Here is a 26,069-nt window from a genome sequence, read left to right on the forward strand (position 1 = left end):
TTTAGGCTAAATTGTCAAATAATAGAAAAATAAATGGAACTATATGAAATGTATTATTTGCCACAGGATTGGATTCTTCGAGAAATCCTTAAGATATTTCAGTGGTAAATTAGGTATCAATTGAGGTACGAATGAACTATTTTATTATGAAGTTTATAGTGACGTGGAAATGACGTTAAATATTTTTTAATGAGTTGTGACGTGCTTTATGTGCTTCTGTGAATACGTGGTTGCATTCACGCATTTATTTGATTTGATACTATTAGTGCATATCATTTCGAGCCTTGACTCCATTGATTGCTATCACTGCTGATCTGTTGAGTTGTTGTGTCATCTATGGAGCGAGTGATAGGATTAGATCACTCCTGATATATTATCGATGGAACGAGTTATAGGATTAGCACACTCCTGATTACTGCTCGAGGACTGATCGGGTTGCTACCGTACCCTCGATGCTACGTGAATGGATGAGCGGCGGCATGATATTATGTTGCTGCATTCTTGGCACGGGTGGCCATTGTTTCTGTTGCTAATGCGTTTCATTTGGACTCTATTTTGGTATCCGTTATTTCGTTTTTACCGACACGCATTGCATTTTATTTGATTTTATTTCAAGTCGGTTATAATTGTCATAATTTTACTGGTTCATTGTACTGGGGCCTGACCCTCTTTTCTGTTTATGTTGTGGTTGTTTTGATGCCATAGCAGATTATCCAGGAGGATATAACGTGTTTGGTGGAGCGTCAGGTAGCGGTGCTCAGTAGTTGGATTGTTAATTGAGAGTTCCCAGAAATTATATTATTGAGTCATACTTTTGCCAGGGAATGCCCTGTGTAGCTGTATTGTTATTTTAACTATGTTTTGGATTGATAGTTGTGTGATTGAGCCCTATCGGCTCTGTATGTGTTAGTCCTGGCCAGTGCGGCTATATGTTTGTGAATTGTTGTTATGAATTTATTTCGAATATATAAATGTTGTTTGTGTTGTTTGGAAATTTTTGGGATATCCTACTTACGGGGAGGTCATGCCGAAATTTCTATTGGCCCAAAAAGGAAATTTTTTAACCGTTTTCGTTGTTTACATTAATTAATCATGTTTGTTTGGTCATTAAAAGTTAATCAAGAGCACGGGCCCCCACAGTTACTGAAAGGATCGATTAGAAGGATGAAAAGTGTTTAGAAGGGGGGTTGAATAAACACTTCACGAATTTTATATACTCTTCGAAGATTTGGATTAAGTTCGGTTACAAACTGACTCTAGGTATCACTTCGGTTAATGACAATCAGTTAAACTGAAGAAAACAGTTGCGGAATATGAACTGACTGAAAGATAGAATATCAGACTGAAATATAATAACTGAAGTAAAAGAACACAATTGTTTCTGGATGTTCGGAGACTTGAATAACTCCTACGTCACCCCTTCTATCACGGAGATAGAATATCCACTAAAAGACTTTGATCAAACACAAGACTTGTACTAACCCACTTCAGTTTGGACTTAACACTGCCAAAACTGAAACTCTTAGTTACAAACTCTTTTACAGTCCTTGACTGAACTTAGCACAACTTAAGGAATTAGCAGATATTATATCCGTTGATATGCCACGTCGTTATTCTTCTGACAACTGTACTCTATGACCTCTGAAATGCGGCCTCCCACTAATAGTTGCAGACTGTAGTGTTACTATCAGTCGGTTGTTAATGACGTGTTCAGCTGAATTAATCAGCTGCTGGGCAATTAGCTGGTGAGGAGAATTATTGAGTTGCGTTTCAGTTGCATAGATCAGTTTACTATATTCAGTTGCTGAGTTCAGTTTAGTGGATTCAGTTGGTTCGCATAATCAGTTGGCAATTTGTCAAACGCCGTAATTTTGTTTCCAACAATTTCCCCCTTTAAGGTGTTTGACAAAACTAAGCACAAAATAACTTAACAACTGAACTCTTCGTAGATAATATAAAAGTTTGATATAGAATTGAATAACAGACAATGACTCAAAGACGATTTCTTTTCTTTTGTTGATCTAGCAGCTCTTTAATCTCTTCCCCCTTTTTTGTCAAATAAACCCATCTGAAGAGATAATTGCCGAACATCGGTTGATAAGATTTTGACAGAAGTGGATATGTCAGAGACGGCAGAGAGCATTGTGGTTTGAAACGAGTCTATTTTTCTTATTACAACCGTCTCTAGATTTTCAACTCTTTTGTTGATAACGTCTTGAGTGATGGAGAGACTCTGAGCCAAACCTTTGTTCTTTTTAATTGCGTCCACTGACTGAGAAAGAGAGGTTAAGGCTTCTTGAATTTCTTTCAGTTTCTCTGAGTTGAATGCTTCAGAATGTTCTAGCTTCAGAGAATGTTCTAGTTGAGTATGCTGAATTTTGTATAAATCATTAATCACTCTGTGTATATTATGTTGAACGTCCTGAATCTCTTCATGAACAAAACCAAGATCTTTGGTGGAATGAGGATGTGGCTGATCCGACGCTCCAGTTTCCTGAGAGAGTCGATCAAAAACCACCATGGTTCTTTCAGATAATATTGTTTTAGCAATAGTCGATGCTGGAACATCTGTTTCAATTACTTCCGCTTGGACCAGATGAGGTGAAGACTGATGTTGATTAGCATTTGAGCTTTCCTGTTGAATGTGAGAGTTTGCAGGGTCTTCAACTAGAGGGTCATGAACTGATGCTTCTGCCTGATGATCATCTGAGATTCGAGCTGACACAACAGGTGGAGGATTTTCAGAAGTAGTTAATAGAGCCTCCAGATTCTCAGTAATTTGGTGATCTGTTGATTGAACAGACATCATAGCTTGATCATTTGGTTCAGAAATTACAGCTTTAAGTGGCTCTTCAGTTGAGATGGGATTCTCTTCAACTGCTTGATCAGCGGAGTGATCAACTGACAAAGGTTCATTGGTGGAAGCTTCTTGAACCACTGATTGAATAATTTCATCAATATGAGCTAGTGTCAATTCAGCTTCTGAATACATATTGGGATTATCAATAGGAGGTGATGACAAGGATGAAGGTGGAGCAATTGAAGATGAGGAAACATCTGTTTTCTGAGAAAGGGTAGCAGTATTGTCCTTATCAGGCTCTCCAGCTGTTTGTTCAGCTAGTTCTTCAGTCACAATTTCTTGAGAAAATGCTGGGATGATTAGTTCTTGATCTGTTTAATTTCTACTTGTAGTCCAATTAAATCTGTTTCCAGTTGAGCATAAACTGCTTTATCATTGAATGCAGTTGGACTTGTGGGATTGAAATTTTGCCGAAGCTCAGTAACAATCTGTTGCAGCTTCTTTTCTCTTGAAAGATCAAAGAAATCCATCTTCCTCTGCAAAGCTTGATAAATTGAAGAAGTTTTGACCATCTGCAGCACTACTCTTTCTAGAGCAATAAATCTTTTCAGCTTAGATTTTTTGTGGAGGTCCTTGGAAAAAATACAAACTCTGAAATTTACCCATTCTTCGAAAACTTGGAGCTTCTCTTCAGCAAATTTATTGACCTTTTGCCAAATTAGATCAATGTGAGTTTGAATGGCATTCGAAGGTCTGGTCTCTTCTTGTATTTTACCTTTGTCCTTGGAGTCAGTCAAAATATGAGGAATGGTTAATCCAGACGTAGTTACATCAATATTCTCTCTGAGCACAACTCCTGTTGGTCTGGCAAAAGGTAAAGGGAAGTAAGGAGAAATATTAATAAGTGGAGCTTTTACTCCAGAAAGTCTGGTTTTATCACTAGATTTAGTGATTTTACTCTTTGGCGAAATGGTGAACAAGGGTAACTGATCCTCAGTTGAGGACTCAGTTGGAATTGCCTTCAATGGAACATCCTGGATTGGCTGTTGAGCTCCTGATTTCATAACCCTATCAGTTGGTATGACTTCAACTGTAGCAATAAGTTTGTTTTCAGTGTCCGTGGTTTCTTGACAATTGGAAGAGACGGGGTCTTCTCTACATCAGAATCACTGATAAGCAGTTTGCGCTTTGAAGTCTTCTTCTGTGCTAGAGTCTTGGCAATCTTAACTGATTTGGGAGCAGCCTACTGCGTCCCAATCTCTGTTTTGACCTTAATAAATTTTCAGGAGAGATGTCCAACTTAGTTTTTGGTGGCAAAATATTCTTGGCATTGAACACTTTGAATTTAGATAATATCTCTGAATCATCAGTTACTAACCATTTGATTTTCATCAAATAGCTCAGTTGTATTGCAAAACATTTTGACTGCTTGGTGGAAGAGAACATATTCTTCAAGATGTTGAAAAGGAGGTGCTTCCAGTTGAGTCTTCGTTCAGCCATGATGACAGTAATGGCTTGAAATTTCTCCAAAGTTAAAGCAGCAAAGGATCTTGCCTTTGCCAATAGCCCCTTGGCTACAATGTCGGTCAGTAACTTAACCTCATGCTTCAGCTCCTTCTTTGGATCGGAAACTTTGATTTTTCGTCCATCAGCAGAAAGTAAGGTTTACATCTCTTCGACATCAGATGCTTTGACATCAGCAAGTTGTGCTAACCCATCAGAAGGCAGCAAAAATAATTCTCCGAGAGAATCTTCAGAGATGGTCAACAGGTGATTGTTGACAGTAGAGATTATGCTTCCATCAGAGTTGATAAATCCATTTGAGTAGAAATCTTGAAGTTCCTTTAGATAGATCTCTTGAGAGAATTGCCCTAAGAAAGTTTTCAACCCTGCTGATTCAAGCTTCAGAAAGACATTCTTCACATTGGCTTCTCCAATTGATAGAGAGGACTCAAAATTGATAGCCATAGCGTTCAATAAGTGTGCCGGAATTTGATTTGCCATTTCTGAGATTAAGAAAACCTGAAATTTCACAAGACACAAGCTCGAAGTGTATGAGTTTTCTCTTGAAAATTGATGTGCGCGTAATAAGAAACTGAAATTAAGAGGGGAATGGTACTTATGTACGTGACTATTCAAATTCTGGACACGTGTTAGTCCATTTTAAAATTTTGAATGAGAACAAGTGTATGTGTGCTCTAAGCATGTGTACAATTTAAACGGTTAATAAGCGTCCACGTTTTAAGATAAGATTCATCATGAGATAGCAGTCAATCACGTCACTTGTTTTGGAATATAATATGGTTAATTAGTTAACTTATATGAGAAGATTAGTGAAATACCCAACTGAACAATCAGTTGTAAGACTGTGTCCTTTCAGTTGAGAGTTGACTAACATTTGTCTTCTCAGTTAACCTCTTAAAACCAATATTTCCCCTTAATAGATGCATATAAAAATTACGAGAATATAAGCAAGATTAATTTAAATTATCCTGATGCTTAGTAGTGTAAGCGTCTGCTGTAATGACATTGTCCTTTCATCTTCCTTGTCCTGGTCTATAAATAAGAGTAGAACAGTTAGTTGCAAATATATTAGCAAAAAGAAATTCAACAGCTAAAATGGCAGATGCAAGCATTTCGAAGGCTCCAGATATGGCTGAAGAATTTATGCGAGCAGCACTGGAGAAAAGGAAAGAGACAATAGAAGAAGAAGTCTTCCATCAAATCCTTCGCTACTGGGAGGATTTACAAGAACTCCGGTTACTTTGGGAGAATGAGATGGCTACCACTCCCGCCCTGGTCGAGAAACTGGAGAAATACCGGGAGCGCCTGCACGTGGCACAGACGGTGAATATTTTCGAGTATGACAGAGATTATCAGCTGATGCTCTATAAGGAGAAGAGAATCCTAGAGCTTATGGCTGAGTCTGACAGCTTCCATAAGACTTCCACTGGAGATTTAATTCAATGGATGAGCAAGTGGAGAGCTTTTTTTCAGGAAAAATTGTACACTGTAATCCATGATGATTTCTTCAGATGAATAAAATGTCATTTCAATTTATCTATGTCTTTTATTTTCCTGTATTTGTTTTCAATTTCATCAACTGAAAAATAACTCATAAGCAAGATTACTGATAAATATTAATCGATAAAAATTAACTGATAAAAATTAAGATAAATCAATTAATCCAAGTATATTGCGAAAATGAGAAAACTTAGTCTCAGGCAATGGTTTGGTGAAGATATCAGCTGCTTGTTGATCAGTTGAAACATATTCCAATCTGATGTCCTTCTTCAAGGCATGATCTCTGATGAAGTGATGCCTAACATATATGTGCTTGGTCCTGGAGTGAAGAACTGGATTGTAGGTAATAGCATTCGTGCTTGTATTGTCACAAAGATATGGGTGATTCTTTTGCGTCAATTCCATAATCTCTCAGTTGTTGCTGAACCTAGAGCAGTTGAGCACAGCAGCTTCCAGCAGCAAGGTATTCTGCCTCAGTTGTGGAAGTTGCTATGGATGTTTGCTCCTTGCTGAACCAAGATATAAGTCTGTCTCCTAGAAACTGACATGATCCACTTGTACTTTTACGATCAAGCTTACATCCTGCATAATCTGCATCTGAATATCCAACTAAATTGAAAGATGAATCTTTAGAATACCATAACCCAACATTTTGTGTGCCTTTTAGATATTTTAGAATACGCTTGGCAGCTGTAAAATGTGATTGCATAGGATTTGCCTGAAATCTAGCACACATGCAAACAGCAAATACAATATCTAGACGACTAGCAGTTAGGTACAATAATGAACCTATTAAACCTCTGTAAAGCGTCGTCTCAACTGATATTCTCCCTTGATCTGTGTCCAGTTTTACTGATGAACTCATGGGAGTATTTGCAGCTGAACACGATTCCATGCCAAACTTCTTCAGTAATTCCTTTGTGTATTTAGTTTGACTAATGAAAGTACCCAACTCCAGTTGCTTCACTTGTAATCCAAGAAAGAATGTCAGTTCACCCATCATGCTCATTTCAAATTTCTCCTGCATCAACTTAGCAAATTTCTCGCATAATTTGGGGTTAGCTGACCGAAAAATGATGTCATCAACATAAATGTGAACGAGTAGAATATGATCATTCTTGGAGAATTTGAACAAAGTCTTGTCAACTGATCCAATAGAAAAATCGTGATTAGTTAGAAATTTTGAAAGAGTGTCATACCAAGCTCTTGGAGCTTGCTTAAGACAATATAAGGCTTTGTTCAAATGGTAGACATGATCAGGAAGGTGATGATTGATAAAACCTGGAGGTTGTTCAACGTAGACTTCTTCCTGTAACTGGCCATTCAGAAATGCACTCTTTACGTCCATCTGGTAGACTTTGAAGTTTTTGAATGAAGCATAGGCAAAAAATATTTTGATTGCCTCCAGTCTTGCAACTGGTGCATATGTCTCATCGTAGTCAATTCCTTCTTCTTGCCTATAACCTTGTGCTACTAGCCTTGCTTTGTTGCGCACAACTGAACCATCTTCGTTCAGTTTGTTCATGAAAACCCATTTTGTACCTATAACAGTTTTTGAAACTGGTCTTGGAACTAGGTTCCCGACATTGTTATGGACAAACTGATTTAGCTCTTTTTGCATTGCATTTATCCATTTTGGATCAGCAAGAGCTTCATCAGCTTTCTTTGGTTCCAGTTGTGATACAAAAGCTGAGTGAATAAATAGATTGAGCATCTGATTTCTTGTTCTCACCGGATCAGATGGATTACTTTTCACCAATTCTGTAGGATGTGATTTCTTCCGTCTGAGTTCAGCGTTTATTGCTTCTAAGTCAGCAACTGCTCCTGTTGGCAACTGAATGTTTTCAGTTTCAGTTGGACCGGTTTCAGTTGGTAACTGAATATCATTTGTTTGCTCTATCAATCGATCGTTAGGAACAGCTTCTGGTTCAGCTGGTTGATCTAATACTTCTCGTTCAGGTGTTTGGAGGTTGTTTTGATTGATATAGTTGTATTCTTCATCATCACCCTCCAAACTGATATCTGAAAATCTATCCACTAGCTCAACTGGACCAGTTGGCTTATCAGTTAGTACAGTTTCTTCAAAAACAACATGGATAGATTCTTCAACATTCAAAGAGTTTTTATTAAAAACTCTATAAGTTTTGCTCACTGAAGAATATCCAAGAAATATTCCCTCTGCAGATTTTGCATCAAAAGTTTTTTAATAATTTTTGTCATTGTCAAGAATGAAACATCTGCAGCCGAATATTTTGAAGTATGAAACCACACTTTTTCTTCCATGCCAGATCTCATAAGGTGTTTTCATATGATTCTTATTAATCATTGATCTGTTCTGAGTATAACACGCAGTGTTTACTGCCTCTACCCAAAATCTTTGAGAAATATCCGAATCAGCAAGCATTGTTCTAGCAGCTTCTTTAAGAGTCTGATTTCTCCTCTCAGCTACACAATTTTGCTTAGGAGTTCTCTGCTGAGAGCTAATGCTTAATTCCAATTTTTTGCTAATAAATTTGAAAGAATTTGATTGATGAATTTAGTTCCTCGATCGGATTTGATTCTATCAATACCAACTGATTTTTCATTTAATAATCTTTTGAAAAGCTTGGTTTGTTTTGTGCAGCAGTTTGGTCTTTTGTCTTGAGAAAAATAACCCAAGTAAATCTTGAAAAATCGTCTACAACCACCAAGGTGTATTTCATTCCCCCTAAGCTCATGACCGGTATTAGACCAAATAGATCCATGTGCAACAGCTCTAAGCATCGGGAGGAGGATTTACGACCCTTGTTTTTAAAAGAAGATTTTACTTTTTTACCAAACTGACATGCTGGACAAATTTTGTGTTTGATAAAATCCATTTTGGGCAAACCAGTGACAAGATCGTGGTTACTCAGATATGTAATAGATTTGAAATTCAGGTGGTTTAATCTCTTATGCCACAACCAGTTTTGAGAAAATTTTGAAGCAACTAAACATACTGGTGCATAAGGTTGATCATTCCAACTAACTTTTTATATATTTCCACACTGTTTGCCAGTTAGGATGACCTCATTAGTTGAGCATTTGACAGAACAAGAATGTTTGTCAAACTGAACTGAGAATCCATGATTGCATAATTGACTGATGCTAATCAGATTATACTTGAGATTCTCAACTAATAAAACATCATTAATGATAAAGTTACCATGGATAAGCTTACCCTTACCCACAGTTTTACTTTTGGAATTATCTCCAAAACTGATGTTTGGTCCAGTGTACTTAACCAGTTGAGATAACAAGTTTGACTGTTCTGTCACGTGTCGTGAGCATGCACTATCCAAGTACCATATTGATTCAATGCTTGTACCTGTTACCTGCAATCACACACAAGATAAGATTCTGGTACCCTTTTCTATTTGGGTCCAAAATTGATTAGTCCTTTAGGAATCCAGACTTTGATCATGACGCTAATCACTGGTAACCTAGTTATTTAACGTTATTTCTATTGATTTTATTTCTTGAAATGTTAAATTGATAATGAGAATTGATTTGGGATCAAGAAGGACCTAGAAAAAATTAGGTTGTCTGCTCTACTATAGTTGAACTTAAAAGATGACAACAAAAACTATAGAAATTGGCATGAATTATGAGCCTTAACTATGAAAAAGAGATAATTAAATCCAAATAAGAATTTTAAGGCTTAAAATTGAGAAAAATCGAGGATAAGGGCATGCATGGTGTGTTCGAAAATTATAGGGACCAAATTGCAAATTACGAAAATTTAAGGGGCTAAATTGCACTTGGTCGAGATTTTAAGGACCAATCCGAATTTTTGAAGAGCCCAGGAGGTGAAATTGAGATAAACCGAAAATTCTAGGATGAATATGGAATTTTTGAAAATTCAGGGACTAAATTGTAATTTTTAAAATTATAGGGGTTGTTTGCAAATCTTAGGTAATTAGGGTTGTTTTCACAATTTCCGAAATCATAATGGTTAAAACAATAAATTATGAAAGCTTAGGGCCTAATTGGATGGAATTTGCAATTTATGGGGCTAAAATGTAATTTTCGAAACTTTTAGGGATTAAAAGGCTATTTTAGAACATTTAAGGGGTTACAATGCATATTTTTCAAGAAATACTAGAGTCCAAGCATTTAATTTTCCAAAATTTTGGAAAAATAATGATAGAAATTCGTTAAGCCTCAACACGAATAGATTTAACTGTGTATTCGTCGCATGAAGGATATTCATTCTAGGTGTAGCTACCTACGCATTGCTGGATTCAAGAGCTACACACTCATTCATATCCGAGACATTCGTCAAGCGACTAAATATTATACCCGAGGATATGGGATCGAGTTTCAAAGTTTCTATTTCTTCCGGTGATCAAAGGGTTACTTCGAGCATTGTGAAGAATCTGGAGCTTCGTTTGCCAAAGGATGTGGTTTGGTCAAATCTCATCGTACTCCCAATGCCTGAATTTGACATCATACTTGGCATGGATTGGATATATTGAATGAAGCTTCGATAGATTTTCGTTAGAGGTCAGTTTCTATCGACTGTCTAGCGGGAAATCTTTTATATTTGAGGTAGCAAAAAACAAGCAAATGCCGCACATTATCTCCTGCATCAGTGCAAGGAAACTTATGAAGCAAGGCTTCCAAGCTTTTCTAGCATGTGTTATGTTATCACACATTCTTGACAGTCAGAAGCTAGAAGATGTTGAGGTCATCAGAGAATTTCCTAACGTATTTCCTGAGGACGTTTCTGGCATTGCACTAGATCGAGAAGTGGAAATTTCTATTGAGTTAATGTCGAGCACTGTGCTAATTTCTAAGGCACTCTATCGTCTAGCACTCGCCGAGATGAAAGAGCTAAAGGATCAAATTCAATAATTGCTGGACAATGGTTTTATTCGCCCTAGTTGTTCTCCGTGGGATGCACCGGTATTATTCGTGAAAAAAAAAAGAATGGTAGTATGAGACTCTACATTAATTATCGAGAGCTGAATATAGTCACCATCAAGAATAATTATCCTTTGCCTAGAATTGAAGACTTATTTGATCAATTGCAAGGATCGTCAATTTTCTGGAAGATAGATCTTCGTTCAGGATACCACTAGTTGAAAGTGAAGGAGTCTGATGTTCATAAGACGGCTTTTAGGACTCGATATGGGCATCATGAGTTTATGGTCATGTCATTTGGGTTGATCAATGCTCTAGCAATCTTCATAGATCTCATGAATCGTGTATTCCAGCCGTGTCTAGATCACTTCATCATAGTCTTCATAGATGACATTCTGATCTACTCAAAGAGTAAGAGGAGCATATTCAGCACTTGAGAGCGACGCTACAAATATTGCATTGTAGAAATTTATTCGCTAAATTCAGCAAGTGTGAGTTTTGGCTCGAGAGATTGGCGTTCATAGGCCACATCATTTCTAGAGAAAGATTTGAGGTTGATCCAAGCAAAGTCGAGGCAGTTAAAGAATGGCCAGTACAGAAAAGCGTAACCGAGATCCGTATTTTCTTGGGTCTAGCTGGCTACTATCGAAAGTTCATTCAAGGATTCTCATCTATTGCGGTACCCTTGACCGCTTTGATGAAGAAGAATGCAAAATTTATTTGGGGATCCAAGTGCCAAGAGAGTTTTGAGATGTTGAAGCGAGCTTTGACTTCAGCGCCAGTTCTGTCGATGTCATCGGGGCAAGGAGAGTATGTTCTTTATACAGAAGCTTCGAAACTTGGTTTAGGAGCAGTCCTGATGCAAAATGACCTAGTTATATCCTATGCGTCTAGATAGTTGAAGGTTCATTAGAAGAATTACCCAACTCATGACCTCGAGCTTGCAGCAGTATTATTTGCATTGAAGATTTGGAGACATTATTTATATCGGAAGAAATGCAAGATTTTGACCGACCTTAAGAGTTTGAAGTACTTCTTTCACCAAAAAGAGTTGAATATGAGGCAACGAAGATGGTTAGAATTGGTAAAGGACTACGATCACTTCAAATACAACTGTAGTCCGAGATTTAGTGATTTGAGCTTGCAGTATATGCTAGGGGCGAGGCCCCCAATCTTGCTACTATGACAGTTTAGTCGACTCGGAGGTATAGAATTCGAGGAGGTCGGTCTTCTGATGAGAAATTACAAAAATGGAGACTGAGAGATGAAGCTAAAGGCCGGAAGTTGTATTCTGAGGAGGATGACATAGTTCGATATCGAGATCTACTATGGGTTCCTAGTGGCGATTCACTACGAGAGGTTATTATGAAGGAAGCTCACAATACCCCATACTCCATTCATCCTAGAAGTACGAAGATGTACAAGGATCTACATTTGTATTGGTGGTAGGACATGAAATGAGACATCTTGCGTTTTGTGTCCGAGTGTTTGACATGTCAGCAAGTTAAGGCTCAGCATCAAAGGCCAGCCGGAAAGCTTAAGTCATTTCCTATTCCTGAATGAAAATAAAAAATATTACTATGGACTTTGTGGTGAGACTGCCAAATTAGAGGTTTCAATGTCATTGAGTGATAGTTTTTCGTCTTACGAATCAGCACATTTTATACCTATCAAGATGACATTCAAAATGACACAGTATGTAGAGTTGTATATTCGAGAGATTGTCCGACTGTGTGGGATTCCAATGTCTATCATTTCTGACTGTGACCCAAGGTTCACGTCATTTTTCTGGAAGAGTCTACATGCAGCGATGGGGACAAAGTTGTTATTCAGTACAGCATTTCATTCTCAAACTGATGGTCAGTTTGAAAAGGTGATTCAAATTTTGGAAGATCTACTCTGAGCTTGTGTGATTGATCTCCAAGGAAGTTGAGTTCACCTATAACAATAGTTACCAATCATCTATAGGAATGGTTCCTTACGAAGCGCTTTATGGAAGGAAGTGTAGATCAATATACATTGGGACGAGGTTGGTGAAATAGGGGAATTTGGTCCGGACTTGATCAAGCAAACAGCGGAGCTAGTAGTCAAAATTCGTTATAGGATGAAGACTGCACAAAGCCGACAAAAGAGCTACACCGACAAGCGACAAAGAGAGCTAGAGTTTACATTAGGCGAACACATATTTGTGAAAATAATACCTATGAAGGGTGTTACGATATTTGGCAAGAAAGGCAAGCTCAGTCCTAGGTTCATGGACCTATTATACTTGGCTAAGGGGCCCAAGCTTGCACCATGTGTTTTATACGAAACTTTAAGCCAAAAATTCTCGTCATAACCTCACAAATCACATGCCCCTTCACCTATTAGGACTAGGACTCTTCCATCAGCACTCACAAAACATGCACACATGAGATTTTGAAGGAGGAAGTCACGATCTTTGAAGGAAAATTAAGCAAGGGTCGCCTCTCCGCCAATGTTCCTCGCATCGCCAAATTGTTTTTGTGCATAAAATAAGCTAAGGCACATATTAATCTCTTTTTTCTCATCTTTCACGCCATATTATATTCTTGATACGTGCTTGCGTGCACAAACATGATAAACATGGTATATTTTCGTTTTTAAATGCATACATGCATACAACTCATGTTTTTGTGATTCAAAACTTATGGTAAGAATGCACGAAGGGGCTGCCATTGTAGGGTAACTTGAAGGGACATTTTTCCAAAATGTTAAGAGCCATAGATGCCTAGACTGGGGCTTCACCAGCAGGGGTAAATGCTTGCACGAAACTAGAGTCCTTAAGCGCTAGGTTTCTTCGACTAAGAGTCCTTAGTGGCCATGGTCACTGGCTGCTATTAGGTTGTGTCCAGGAGACCTAAAGGGGCTGTAGGATGGTCCAAGGGTGGTCGCATGTGGCTCGGCTCGATGGCTAGTGTGATCGCGTGATGGAAGAGAACTACGCATGGCCAAAGCGAACGGGTTTGAGGGGCTGGGATTCTAGGTCCTTTAGGCTCGGTCTAGTAGGGTTCATAGGGGTCTAGTAGGGTCCTAGGGTTTCTGCACGGTGGCTGGTGTGAATTCTAGAGGCTGGAACGAAGCCTAGGGAGGAGACGAGAGGATTGGATCGTATAGGGCTTAAGGATCGCGGATTGGTGGTTGCGGCTTCTAGGCTGGTTAGGGTCTGTCCAGTAGCTTTCTATGGGTTTGGTCATGGTCCTAGGAAGGTGGTCTAGGGGCTGATCTTGTTGGCTAAAGGTTAGAATCGAAGGTTGCATGGCAAGGTGAGCTAGGGTTCGATCCATGTAGGGCAGAAAATTCAGTAAATGATCTAGGCTGATTCGAAGATCTTAATGGGCTTGAATTGGGTTGAATATGGTTTAGTTAGGTATTATTATGACTTCGTTCGAATTTGGTAAATTTTGGTTAAGTTTTGAGTCCATACGAGTCAAAACCGGATGTACATATAAGTTTTAAAAACGAATTGAGAAATTAGTCGAGGAACTTAAGTTTACATCTAAGAAATATTTATGGGTGTATTTTAAGGTTTCATGTTAAGTTTGGATAGATTTGGGTCGTCGTTTTGATGTCTAAGGATAAATTGGGAAAGTTAGGGTTTAGGGGCAAAACGGTCATTTTACACCTGAAAAATGTTAGACGTCCTGGCACTGCCCTGAATGCTATAATAAATGTTGAAATGTTTATTTCAAATGTTTATTGAATTTTATGATGAAATGTTAATGCTAAAAGACATTTACATTCTTAGTTTAAAAGAAAAATGATTTATATGTGTATGAATTTTTATAAGTGATGGAAATATGAAAAATTGAAGGATATGAATTGATTGTAACTAATACGATGGTACGATGATATATAAGGTCAACGCTCAGTTGACGAGTGAGAGTGTCGTTGATGTCCTCTTCGCCCAATACCGTGATAATTCGTAAATTGATTCATCGACCTACAGCTAATACGAAAGTTACAATTGAGGATCTGAATTTAATAAAAAGGGAAACGTATATGTATGTGACGAAAGAAAATATGATATGATATGTTGAAAGGAAAATGTTAAAGTTTACGTTCATAAAAAACTATTTTAAGTAAAAGTATTTTCACTATTGCTTGTGAATGTATATGTATTACTTTCTACCATGGTTAAGATTTGCTGAGTCAATAGATTCACTAGGTGTGATCGATGCAGGTGAGTATGAGATTGATGTTAATGGAGTTCTTGATGTTTGATCTTGTTGGACTGAAGGTGCACACAACTCGAGAATTGTCGCTTGTTTCCGCAAAATTATGTTTAAGATTTAAGTTATTTTAAAGATTTTATGACTTATGATGTTTTGGAGAGGTTTATGAGAGGATGTTAGTGTTAAGTTTATTTTTAAAATAATGTTTGTTTAGGTTGGTTGATGTTTTACGATTTTGTGGTTTGAATTACTTTCTTTTGTATTTTCAAATAATAGTTAGTTGGTTTATTTTTAAATAGTACAAAATATTAATATTTTAAATACTTAGTGTTTCGACCGAATGAATTAGAAAGAAAAAAAATTTCTAGTACTTTCTAAGAAAAATGAATATTAGATGTTTCAATATCAATATTTTAAAAAATCATGTGAGAACATATTAAGTATTTTAGAGTAAATAAATAAATATGAAATGTATTTTTAAAAAATTATAACGTAAATATCATTCTTTTAAATGTTTGTATTGATCGTATCACTTCATTTAATCTCAGTTACGGTTTTGGATTTTGCGTTACTTCTATATATTTAGTTATTCATATTTTCTAAAATATTAAATAAACTATAAAAAAAAATATGTAATAGTACACTTTTCAATTTTGTAGTAAAGAATATCATAGTAAATTTAAAAATTATTATTTAATTATAATTTTAGTGTAAACATATTTTTATCATTTCTAAAATATTGTGATAGTTTAATTTTAAAATATATCTTAAGCTTTACTATGATACTTTAATTAAAAATATTAACTTTAAATCTTAAAATGTCGAAATCTTTTCCTTTTAACTACAAGTCAAAATTATGCGACGCACGCGCATGCAAGTTGCCAAACACAATAATATCATTAGATGAATTATATTACATGTAGTTACGTTACGTATGAACTATTTTTAAAAAACAAAAAAACAAAAAACAAAAATAAGAGAGTTCAAATAGTCAAGCTAAGGACCAATCTAGAAAGAGTCACAATCAATATTAAACCAAAACAGTGCATGGCCCCTTTAATTTAGCAGCCACAAAAATAATAATATAATAATTTACATTTTGTAATATAAAAATATCATATGGTATAGAAACTGGAACTTTTTACAATTTTTATAACTTAAAACTCTCTTGTCTTGTGGTATTAAAAATATTTATTTGGAGGCTCTAACACTTATAGATGTATGTGAATTTTATAAAAATAGATTATACTTGGAAAAAAAATTTAAAAAAAATATTTACAAAAATCTTATCTAAACTTTTTTAACGTATTATAAAATACTAAAAATATTTTTAAGGTACGCTGGTCCAAGTAGAAAGCCAGAAATTAGATTTTACTGAATTGTGAACAAAATGAATTGATTATGTGTATATATATATATATATATCAAAAATAATTTGATTTGTAGTGCCTTGATTCCTACGTTCACTGAATTGACTATGTGGTTGGATGATAATGTAGGCATGGTGGATATCAATTGGCATGCAAGAACGTTATAATTTATTTATTTATTACATGGCTTATCAGAATATATATAGGTAGGTGAGTGGAGTTTTGGAAAGCAAAAACTTGTGTGAGACGATCTCACGGGTCGTATTTGTGAGACGGATATTTTATTTGGGTCACCCATAAAAAAATATTATTTTTTATGCTAAGAGTATTACTTTTTATTGTGAATATGGGTAGGGTTGACCCGTCTCACAGATTATGATCTGTGAGACGGTCTCACATAAGACTCACTCGTTTTGGAATACGTTAACCAAATGGTTTTAATTAATAAAATAATTGGCAACGGAAATAAATGAATGATATATCAAATTGAACTCTCTGCATCAGTCAAATTAATTAATTATTTCTAAATAACGAAATAGCACATTAATTTAATCAATATGGAGTTTTTAAATATTATCCGTTCCATAAATTTATCGCTTTAAACTTTAAAGATGTGTTTGGTAGGGAGGGATGAGGGTTCTTATCGCATTCCCTATAGTACTCATGCTTGGTAGACTTCAATAAGAATAGTTATTCTCATCTCATATTCATGGGAATGATCGATCATTCTTACCCTCAATTCTTATCTATTTTACAAAAAGAATTACCTTACTTAGTTTACTAATTTAAATCTATAGGACTATTTCTTCCTAATAATATTTGATAATAATAGAGCATCAATAATTATTATTTTTTATTTTGACAATAATAATATTTCTTGAGCAAGCTGTTATTTTGAATTTTAAATTAAAAATTTTTTGATTGTTAAAAATAATTTCATTCTATTCATTTTTCACTTTTTTCGGTACCAATAACTGGAATGAAATATAAATATCATTACATTCTCATTATCATTCTATTCGTCTCACGGATCATAATCTGTGAGACGGATGAATCCTACTCATATTCACAATAAAAAGTAATAATCTTAGCATAAAAAGTAATATTTTTTCATGGGTGATCCAAATAAGAGACACGTCTCACAAATACGACCCGTGAGACCGTCTCACATAAGTTTTTGCCTATTTCAATTATTTGGGTCACCCATGAAAAAGTATTACTTTTTATGCTAAGAGTATTACTTTTTATTGTGAATATGGATAAGGTTGACCCATCTCACAGATTATGATCCGTGAGACGGTCTCATATGAGCGAGACTCACTCATTAAAATAAGATATGAATGGAATCAATCTTGGAATAGAATGAAGATGAAAATGTAATGATATTTATATTTCATTCGCTACTAATCATGTCCTATTTTTTTGCCACCCGTGTGATTAATCGACACAAATATTCATTGCAAGATAGATAAATTATATTATTAAAAAAATAGATAAATTAAAATTTTGTTCATGACGTACCAAAGTTGTGTCAATTAATGAAATTAAAGTTTTTTTCTTAAAAATAAAAAAGTTTGGTGAGATAAATGCAAAATAGCCACCAAACATCTTGCATTATGTAAGATAAAAGAGAGAAAATGACTGAATCCTCAGTACTGATTTTATGACGACAAAAACTAGTGGTGACCAAAACGGGCATATTGCCTGTATTGTCTTTTTATGCCCCTTCACACGCTCTACACACGCACAAATGCATCACATGATCGGTAATTTACAGCACACAACGGCTATATTTCATGCAGTGATCCTTTCCTTTTCATCCGTGAATCAAAACCCTCGAATCTCTTATACTTTGCAGATCTGGTTGACTGCATACATGCTCGAAACACGCACACGCATGTAAACGTATACATATACATATGTACATACATCCTTGCATTAAAAAGACAGAATCTTGTCTTCAATAATGTAAGAGGGAAAAAAGAAACATGTGGATTGATGTTGTTGATAACATTTCAATATACACTAGTGTTCTTCTTACATGAAATAATGGGTTTCTATCTGCTTCTGAGTATATGCCCTCAGTAAAACTGATTTAAGCCATTTTTACTAGCTATGGTTAATCGAATTATTGACTTGATAATTTAAGCTCAACAAAGTATCGATTTAAACAAACTTCCTTTCCAACTCGGAGCTGATTGTTGGTGTTTCCGGGATTTAAATGAACCGATGTACAATCGCGTTTGTCGAGGATGCAACGCGGAATAAAAAAGATGTAGAAAGAACAAACAAGTTTTCTCATGGTGACTCATTGTTCAAAGAGATGTTTTACATATATGTAAGCCTCCGGGAAGCTTTTAGCTTCTAAACTGCTTTAAAAGTACCAGACTTTTCAGATGCTATAAACAAGCAAAGCTAATAAATATCAGAGCTAAAACTCATCTGTTTCATTACATATATATATATGCTGGTTCTCCTTCACTAGATTGTGTTCACGTCGTTTGAGTAAACTATTGCCATTGATGTGTAAGAAGTCAACCAGATATTAACGTGCATGCCATGCATGTGCTGTGAGTAAATGGTCCTGTCAAGTAAAGATAACTGACTATGAAAAGCCAGGAGAAAAATACAGTGAAGACCTTGGATGACTAGCAGCTGGAGATGAAACTGTTACGGAATTTGGATGCAATATGGCTGAACCTTCTCGTGTGCAATTCCATTGAACCGAATTTGCTTTAAAGATTCCCATAGAAGATGGCACTTGTATATTGGTGGCGTAAAAAGCTTGAGAGCCATTGCAGACAGGATATCCCTGCGTCTGATTATTATAGAAAGCGGGATTCACAAGTCTCGAATCATGTCCAAATACCACTGGCGCAGAAATCCCAACCGGAGATCTCCTCATTTCTATTTTCTCCCCGTCATGTGTTGCTCTAACAGATAGCCCAGGCTTGCTTTTCAGTGATTCATTGATAACAAGTGTTTCCTTGTTTCTGGAACCAGAAAAGTCTGTAGACCGTATTAGTTGGTGCCCATGAGTTTGAACTTTCTCAACACCATATGTTATGGGAGTTTCTGGTCCAATACTGAATCCAAATTCAGAAGTCATATTGCTCCCGCTAGCAAAATCGTGATGTTCCAAAGAGGATGCAAGACTTCCACCAAAACTCTTACTTGAGAGCAAAAATGCTGATGGGTGTAGGGTCGATCCTTGAATCCTTATCTTAGGAGTGTTTTCGAAACAATTTGGGGGACTTGCATCTAAATGTTGTGCCAGCATGCTGGGTTGCATATGGTCATATCTGGAAGGAACTTGGGACAAATTTTGATGAATGGAATAGCACTCATTCGGAAACCTGACAGTTGTGATCTCATTATCAACAATTGATAGCATGCTAGGATGTCTGTCTCTGGCCATACTTAAATGGGTTTGCGACATTTGAGGAGACAATGTTTCCTCCTTGTTCACCACCATCAAGTTCTTTCCCATCAGTCTGAGTACAGGATTAGTAGTTGATGGACTAGTAGACTTGCAATCACCACAAGTTGGAAACTTGGTCTCAGAATCCTGAGAGACTAGTCTAGGAGCATACCCCATCTGTGAATTTGATGTACGGTTTTCAGCTCCGGGAGTTTGCACTTTCCGAGGTGGTGTTTGTGACATCACGATGGAATTGAGGGCCGTTTCACTCTGATCACCACCAGTACGCTTTTCCTGGGAACGAACTGCAAGAGAAGCAATACTCCTTCGCCATACAATTTGCGACCCTTGACAATTAAAAGAATCCTTTAGAAAAACTCCTTTCCTAGAGCAACAACAAGGTTGACTGTTCTTCAATATGTGAGTATTCGTTTCAGTTAACAACAAATCGGCCCTTGACTCGTCGAGATCGGGCTCTCCTTCCACAGGACTGGCCAGTTCAGAGAGTTTGGAACTTTCAACAACCCTATCCTCGGAGATGTTACATCGACTCTGGTCTTGAATACCATCTGAAAGCTCCGACAAGTTTTTGGCAGATACAGAATCAGATCTTCCAGCAGCGGATTCAGATACCAATGAGGCAGAAGAAATAGGAGAATCTGACGAATCCACATCCATCAATTCATGTTTGTCTTCAGAAGATTGAATCCTGCAGGTGGTTAATGATGAATTTCCTTGAAGTTCTTCTGAGCTCATACGCCCCGGACTCGGCAAAAACGAGCCTGGAGGTCCGGGTATGGGTATTGGATCCACATCAACAAAGTAATTTCCTTGTCCTTCATTAACATCCATTTCACCGACCGTCCCAGTATCGGAACTAGTCATACTTTTGGCAACTTTGTCTGTGTAAAACATCTCAGATTCACCACCCAATAATAGTTCAGCCGGACAATGCTTGTTGTAGGTTTCTACATAACCTTGTAAAACACTCTTCACGTTTGATGGACCAGCAATCTCATAGAATGAAGACTCCAAAGATTTCCTCAAGGCTAAAAATGCTGCTCCATCGGCTCTTTGAGAAATCAAATCACAAACAAATTCATCTTGAATTTCAGCCTCTTTCACAGTGTCTAAGACATTCGATGTACTTGCAGGAACATCGCCACCCATAAAAGAATCAATATTTTTTCTAACACCATGACTATCCAATTCAGGTGATATCTCAGAGCCCTTTGAAGCCATGTCCACCTCTTTACTAGAATTCAAGAATATCTCCTTCTTTCGAATTTTCAAAACCCTTGCTGGCTCCATGGATGACCTAACAGAAGTTATTTCCATTTGAGCTGCATTTACACTCAGTTTTTCTACGCGATTATCTCGTCTACAAATTGCAGATCGTGGCACTACTGCCTCATCATCTGAGTCCGACGTGTAATGTAGCCTAGGCTTCTTCAAGTTGAAATGCCTTGAATTATCCTTTAATTCAGGAGCAGATGCTTGACTGGCAAACGACTTCTTCCTCATAGATGACTTCTTATTATGTCCAGGTGAAATTACATGGTCGAAGGGTGGTTGCCTCGAATATGCCAAATCCTTGCCTTCATATGAGAACGCGTGATGGTGGGACATTCTTGAATCTCTAAAAGAACATTCAGCATTTAAACCCGTACTCGTATTTATCTCATTTCTCTTGTTACTTCCAGAAAAGCCGAGATTTTCTGCACCACTCAGAGGGTCTATATGGCGTTTGTGAAGTAAGGGCCTATCTTTTCTTGAATGTTTCTTTATGCACTTAAGCAGCGCAAGACGATTTCTCTTACCATGACAGTCTTGAGATGTCATCACAGAAACTCCAGCCCTCTTTCGTAGATAAAGCTGCTTGATGTGTTCATCATGAGAAGCATACTGTAAGTTTTCCTTCCTTTTCCGGCACTGAGATGGTAAAAGAGGATTTTCATCATAGAAAACCGGGGAATTTGAGTCACGTGTTCCTTTTATGTATGAATCTCCACGTGATGAATGGCTATCTTTCACTATCACGTTCTTTACACTTTTATCTGGATGTTGATGTTCATGTTCTTGACTGATTTTTCTGAAACCAGTACGCTTTGAGCCTACCACCCACTGCTTCACCATTTCCGTCTCACCAGATTTTATCTGATCATAGGCTTTGACAGGCTGTGTTGTATATTCTTCCTCATAACCATCTTCATGAAACAGCTTCTTTTGTTTAACATTTTTAACCTGTAAATAAACCCATTTCATGTTTTCATAAGATGCATATTCAATCATTTAAAGTATTTTATGGGGAGAAAATATTTTAATACTTCAAGAAAGCCCTAAGGTCTAACAAATTTTTTTAAAATCTGAACGGAATTAATAAATTCGTTAGCAGCATATAAAATTAATCTTCGGAATTTTATTCATTGCGTATGATAAAACAAAATTAAAATGCAAGAGGAAATTATGTATCCCACCTCAGGACAATGACTAGGCCCCGAAGAGGAGCTTGCTCGTCCATAATGAGAATGCTTCAGTGATTTGTGTCTCTTGACAAGAACTCTTCTCTTCTTCCTTAAAGGAATTTTGCTTTCTTTATTCAGCACGACAAACTTCCTTGTTCCACAATCATCTTTGGCATTTGAATTAGACGGAAGATCACTACACTTTGATAAACTAAGAAACTTTGCGCCACTTGAGTCAACATATACAGCACCTTCCTCGTTGCCTTCCACATCGATAGACGAATCTATCTTCTTCTTCTTCTCCTCTTTAGTATCCGCCTCCAAATCCTGGGTTGAAGAAATCATGTTTAATGCCCAATTTGTTCCATTTCTTCTATCAAGATCCTCTAACGTACAGTGTAGTGCTGTTTCATAGATGTCCACCATCAATCTTGTTTTTCTTGGCTTTATTCTATGCTTACTCACTTTAGAATTTGATGTCCAATCCATTGTTGAGACCCCTGAAAGACACTGATCAATGTGGGCATTCAGAGTGGTGTTAGATGAAGACGAAAAAGTCTTGCACACCGGGCACACTTTTGAAGCCATAGGCTCGGAATGTTCGGTTGACAGTGGCTCAGCAATTTTGCTCCACTTCACCATCAGTTTACAATTCTTAGCGGAGTTTTGAGTACTTTTTTCAACCTTTCTGGATGCCGGAGCCGAAGATTCAATCTTTTCAACAGAAGATCTCGGAAAACTCACCGCTTCAGGTTTTGAACAAGGAGCTTTAATCAGTGGGACAGAATTTATATTCGAGCAAGAAGGAAGAGTGGTAGGCTCGAATTCTTTTCCTTCCCAAAATCCACTTGACAAAATCCTATCGCTCAACGCGGGTAGCTTCACATCAACACATTTCATGCGTGATGGATTTCTCACAGTATCAAGAGGCTGAAAAGGTGGCAACACATCAGTCACGCCATGCTTAAGGCAAAGTTGCAAATTCTTCTGAGAAAATGGCCAATTATTCTTGATATCTTTTCCCCGTGCACTGGAAACATAATCCCTGCAAGAAAGACAAGTGGTTTCCGTAAGTAACTTAACATACAAATACATACCAAATTAAAATAAATTTATGCCATTATTTCAATGCAGTAGAAAAACATATTTTAGAAAGTGTATCTCAAGATCAATGAGAATGTGCCTAGGAAAAAAAACTCACATATCTTGGGAAAAAAACCCAAAAAGAAAAGAAAAGAAAAGAAATTTCAACAAATGTGAAGGCGCTTCAAGAAAGAACTCAAGCTGATCGATTTCTTATTATTCCACTGAGCATAAAATGACCAAAGAAACTTATTTCCTAAAAATAGGTAGTCAAAATTGATTATCCCATGGAGGTCATCCAAGATTAGAAAGATCACAGCTTTATTTACACATGGAAGATCACCAACACCAAGACCTGCTAATACAGAAGGTCATTAATCCAAGATTAGACAAAATCTCAAATAAAATATAAGATTAAAAACAAGGTGAAGAGATATTTATGGATCGAGGAAAACACATGAAGAGATGAACCCCAAAAATCAAGAAAAAAAAATTAATAATTAAATTACTTGAATCAAGACAAAACAATCAAAAGTAAAAATTATAATGGATAATTAAGGTAAAGTTATTACCTTATGGAGAACTTGGGAAGGGGGTTGTTGTTGTTATCATCAAGGTCTGACTTGAACAGATCTACCTCAAGCTGTTGCTGATTATTATCAGAATCCCTCTCATCAATACTAAAAATATTACTGCCACCACTATTCTGTTGTGAGATAACACAAGGACATGGGAGATCTGGTGGAGGAGCTTCAGTGGATAACATCTGCTGATACCCTTTTCTTTCTTCTTATGCTGTGTAGCCAACAGACACAAGATTTTGTTATTTCTCCTCCTCCTCCAAAGCAAAGCCTTATCTTCTTATACTTAGCCTTCAGCATAACAGTAGCCTAAAAGGCCTCTCTCGACAAGTTCCACCACTGCCGCCTCCGCCAACGAAAAGCTAAACAAGTCCAGCTGTAGTGTCTTTTATTCAACTATCCATTCATACGTCCTGCAAAGAATCGATATAGCATAAGATCAAGAAGTTTGATGGCGGAAAACACGCAGTTTGGACTACAAGTAAAGCAGATTATGGACCCTTCAACAGTGTTATTTTATGTGGTCAGAGAGAGTGATTTTGAAGAGATTCGATATATTAAGCCATCTAAGCTCTTTGAGACAGCCTGATTTAGCAAGAAAAGAAGCAAATTTTGGCAGATAAAGAAAGATACAAGCAATGATCAAACCCTCATCGAGTGTTATTTTATGTGGGCAGAACCAAGACAAATTTCGTGAATTTAGCTGAAGCTTTTCAATATGGGAAACAACTGAGCATTCACGCAATTAAAATACCAAATCCTAGAAGGCAAAGTCAAGTAGAAATGATGACCGGGGACGAAAGATTCTCGAGATGACCCAAGAAAATTTTATGCTTGTTCACATGAAATATAGCATAAACCCAGCTCGAAATCAAAGTCGCCCGTTGAAGATACACTATGATGGGGAAAAAAGACTCGGATTAAAATGGAAAAAGAAAAAACACTTAGGTCCCAAATCCAAATCTTTGGTCAGTCTGAGTGAACAGTAAGCATAAAAAAAGAAAATTTTAGAATGCACAGGGACCAGATTTGCTTTTGCTTTGGTTGCAGAGAAACTAATGGTGGAGCAAATCCTTCCTCAAAGACAACCGAACCACACCACGAATCACCCAGAACTATAGATCGTAGCACATCACAATAACACAGACTACAATCAAAAAAGAGCACGGAACCCAGGTGAAAATTTGTTTATTCACCGCCAAACAGCCAAGAAGAAGAGAGAAACGCCAAAAAAATTTGAGGAAAGATCACAAATAAAGGAAAAACCCAGCAAGAAAAAGCAAAGTGATTTCAACAAATCACCTCGTACCCATGGAAAAAAAAACGATTCCAATTTCCACAGACCTGTTATCTTAGATAGAGGCTGAATTACCCAAGAAGAAAGAAAAAACGGGGTTATTCTCAAACAATTATAGAGCAGATAGAAAACCAAAACAATGAATGTGAGAGCCAAGAAAAAAAAAAGAGAGAGAGAAAGGGAGATAATAGAGAGAAGTGATTGTATGTACGTACGTATGTATGTATATGCGTGTGAGTAAGAAGAGAAAACAGCACCACCCACTCACACATCAAAAGGGGCATCAGGTTCTTTTTCTCTCCTCCAAAAAGCAGTGAATATGCGTGAGAGAGAAAATAAAGAAGCAACCAAATATTCAAAGAATTGTTTAATGGGAGGGAGTGTGAAAAAATTGTGTTTTAGAAAAGAAATAAAAAAAAAAGTTACTCTCCGCAAAGCTGTTGTATCCTACGCCTACACCTGCCCCCAGAGAGTATTTTCCATGTATATATATAATTTAATAGAATTGAAATCGCAACACAAAGTGGTACTTGTTTTTAATTCTTGATATTTTCTCTGCCATCACGTATGTGTTGCTCACTTGTCGGTTTTGGCCTCGTCCTTTTCGACAATTTACAGCCACTGTAAAACGCTCCCACCGCTACACGACAATCGCAATTAACGCCAGTCCTTTCTTTCTGGTTTTTTGAACTAGTTGAAACAAGGGCGAACAATCGAGTCTCTTCTCGAATTTCTGAGTCGTTTCATAAATTGATTCGATTCGTATATTTAAATTATCGAAATCGAGTTATTCATCGAATTCATCTCGAATTTTAATATGTTCGAATTTTTTTAAGAAAATATTATTTTATTTGATGATTTACGGACCACTTGATAATCTTAATATTTTATTAATAAAATATTATTATATACCAAATATATATACATTTCGAATTTTCCGACGTTCATTGT

General features: G+C 36.7%; 1 protein-coding gene across 6 annotated transcripts; it reads right to left on the reverse strand.

Annotated features, from left to right (window-relative positions):
* Positions 1-18,547: 18,547 nt before the first annotated feature.
* LOC140838903 (uncharacterized) lies at positions 18,548-25,494 on the reverse strand. Of its 6 annotated transcripts, none has more exons than XM_073205526.1 (4): positions 25,387-25,494; positions 23,813-24,234; positions 22,170-23,202; positions 18,548-21,936 (listed from the first exon to the last, which is right to left on the reverse strand). In XM_073205526.1, the coding sequence occupies exons 2-4, from the start codon at positions 24,004-24,006 to the stop codon at positions 18,877-18,879; spliced, it is 4,287 nt and encodes a 1,428-aa protein (XP_073061627.1). In that variant the 5' UTR covers positions 24,007-24,234; positions 25,387-25,494; the 3' UTR covers positions 18,548-18,876. The 6 variants fall into 6 exon arrangements, with proteins under 6 accessions (XP_073061627.1, XP_073061626.1, XP_073061625.1 ...); XM_073205525.1 differs by having other exon boundaries at positions 25,334-25,458; XM_073205524.1 differs by lacking the exon at positions 25,387-25,494 and adding an exon at positions 25,166-25,314.
* Positions 25,495-26,069: the final 575 nt, after the last annotated feature.

The sequence above is a fragment of the Primulina eburnea genome, chromosome 8, assembly GCF_022965805.1.
Source record: "Primulina eburnea isolate SZY01 chromosome 8, ASM2296580v1, whole genome shotgun sequence".
NCBI classification, from domain to species: Eukaryota; Viridiplantae; Streptophyta; class Magnoliopsida; order Lamiales; family Gesneriaceae; genus Primulina; species Primulina eburnea.

Bases quoted from the DNA above. Each gene is read 5' to 3' on its own strand.
- LOC140838903 (XM_073205526.1), bottom strand. From the start codon at position 24,006: ATGTTATCCACTGAAGCTCCTCCACCAGATCTCCCATGTCCTTGTGTT. The intron at 23,203-23,812 runs GTAATAACTTTA...TCTTTCTTGCAG, and splicing joins CTTCCCAAGTTCTCCATAAG to GGATTATGTTTCCAGTGCAC. The intron at 21,937-22,169 runs GTGGGATACATA...GTTTATTTACAG, and splicing joins GGCCTAGTCATTGTCCTGAG to GTTAAAAATGTTAAACAAAA.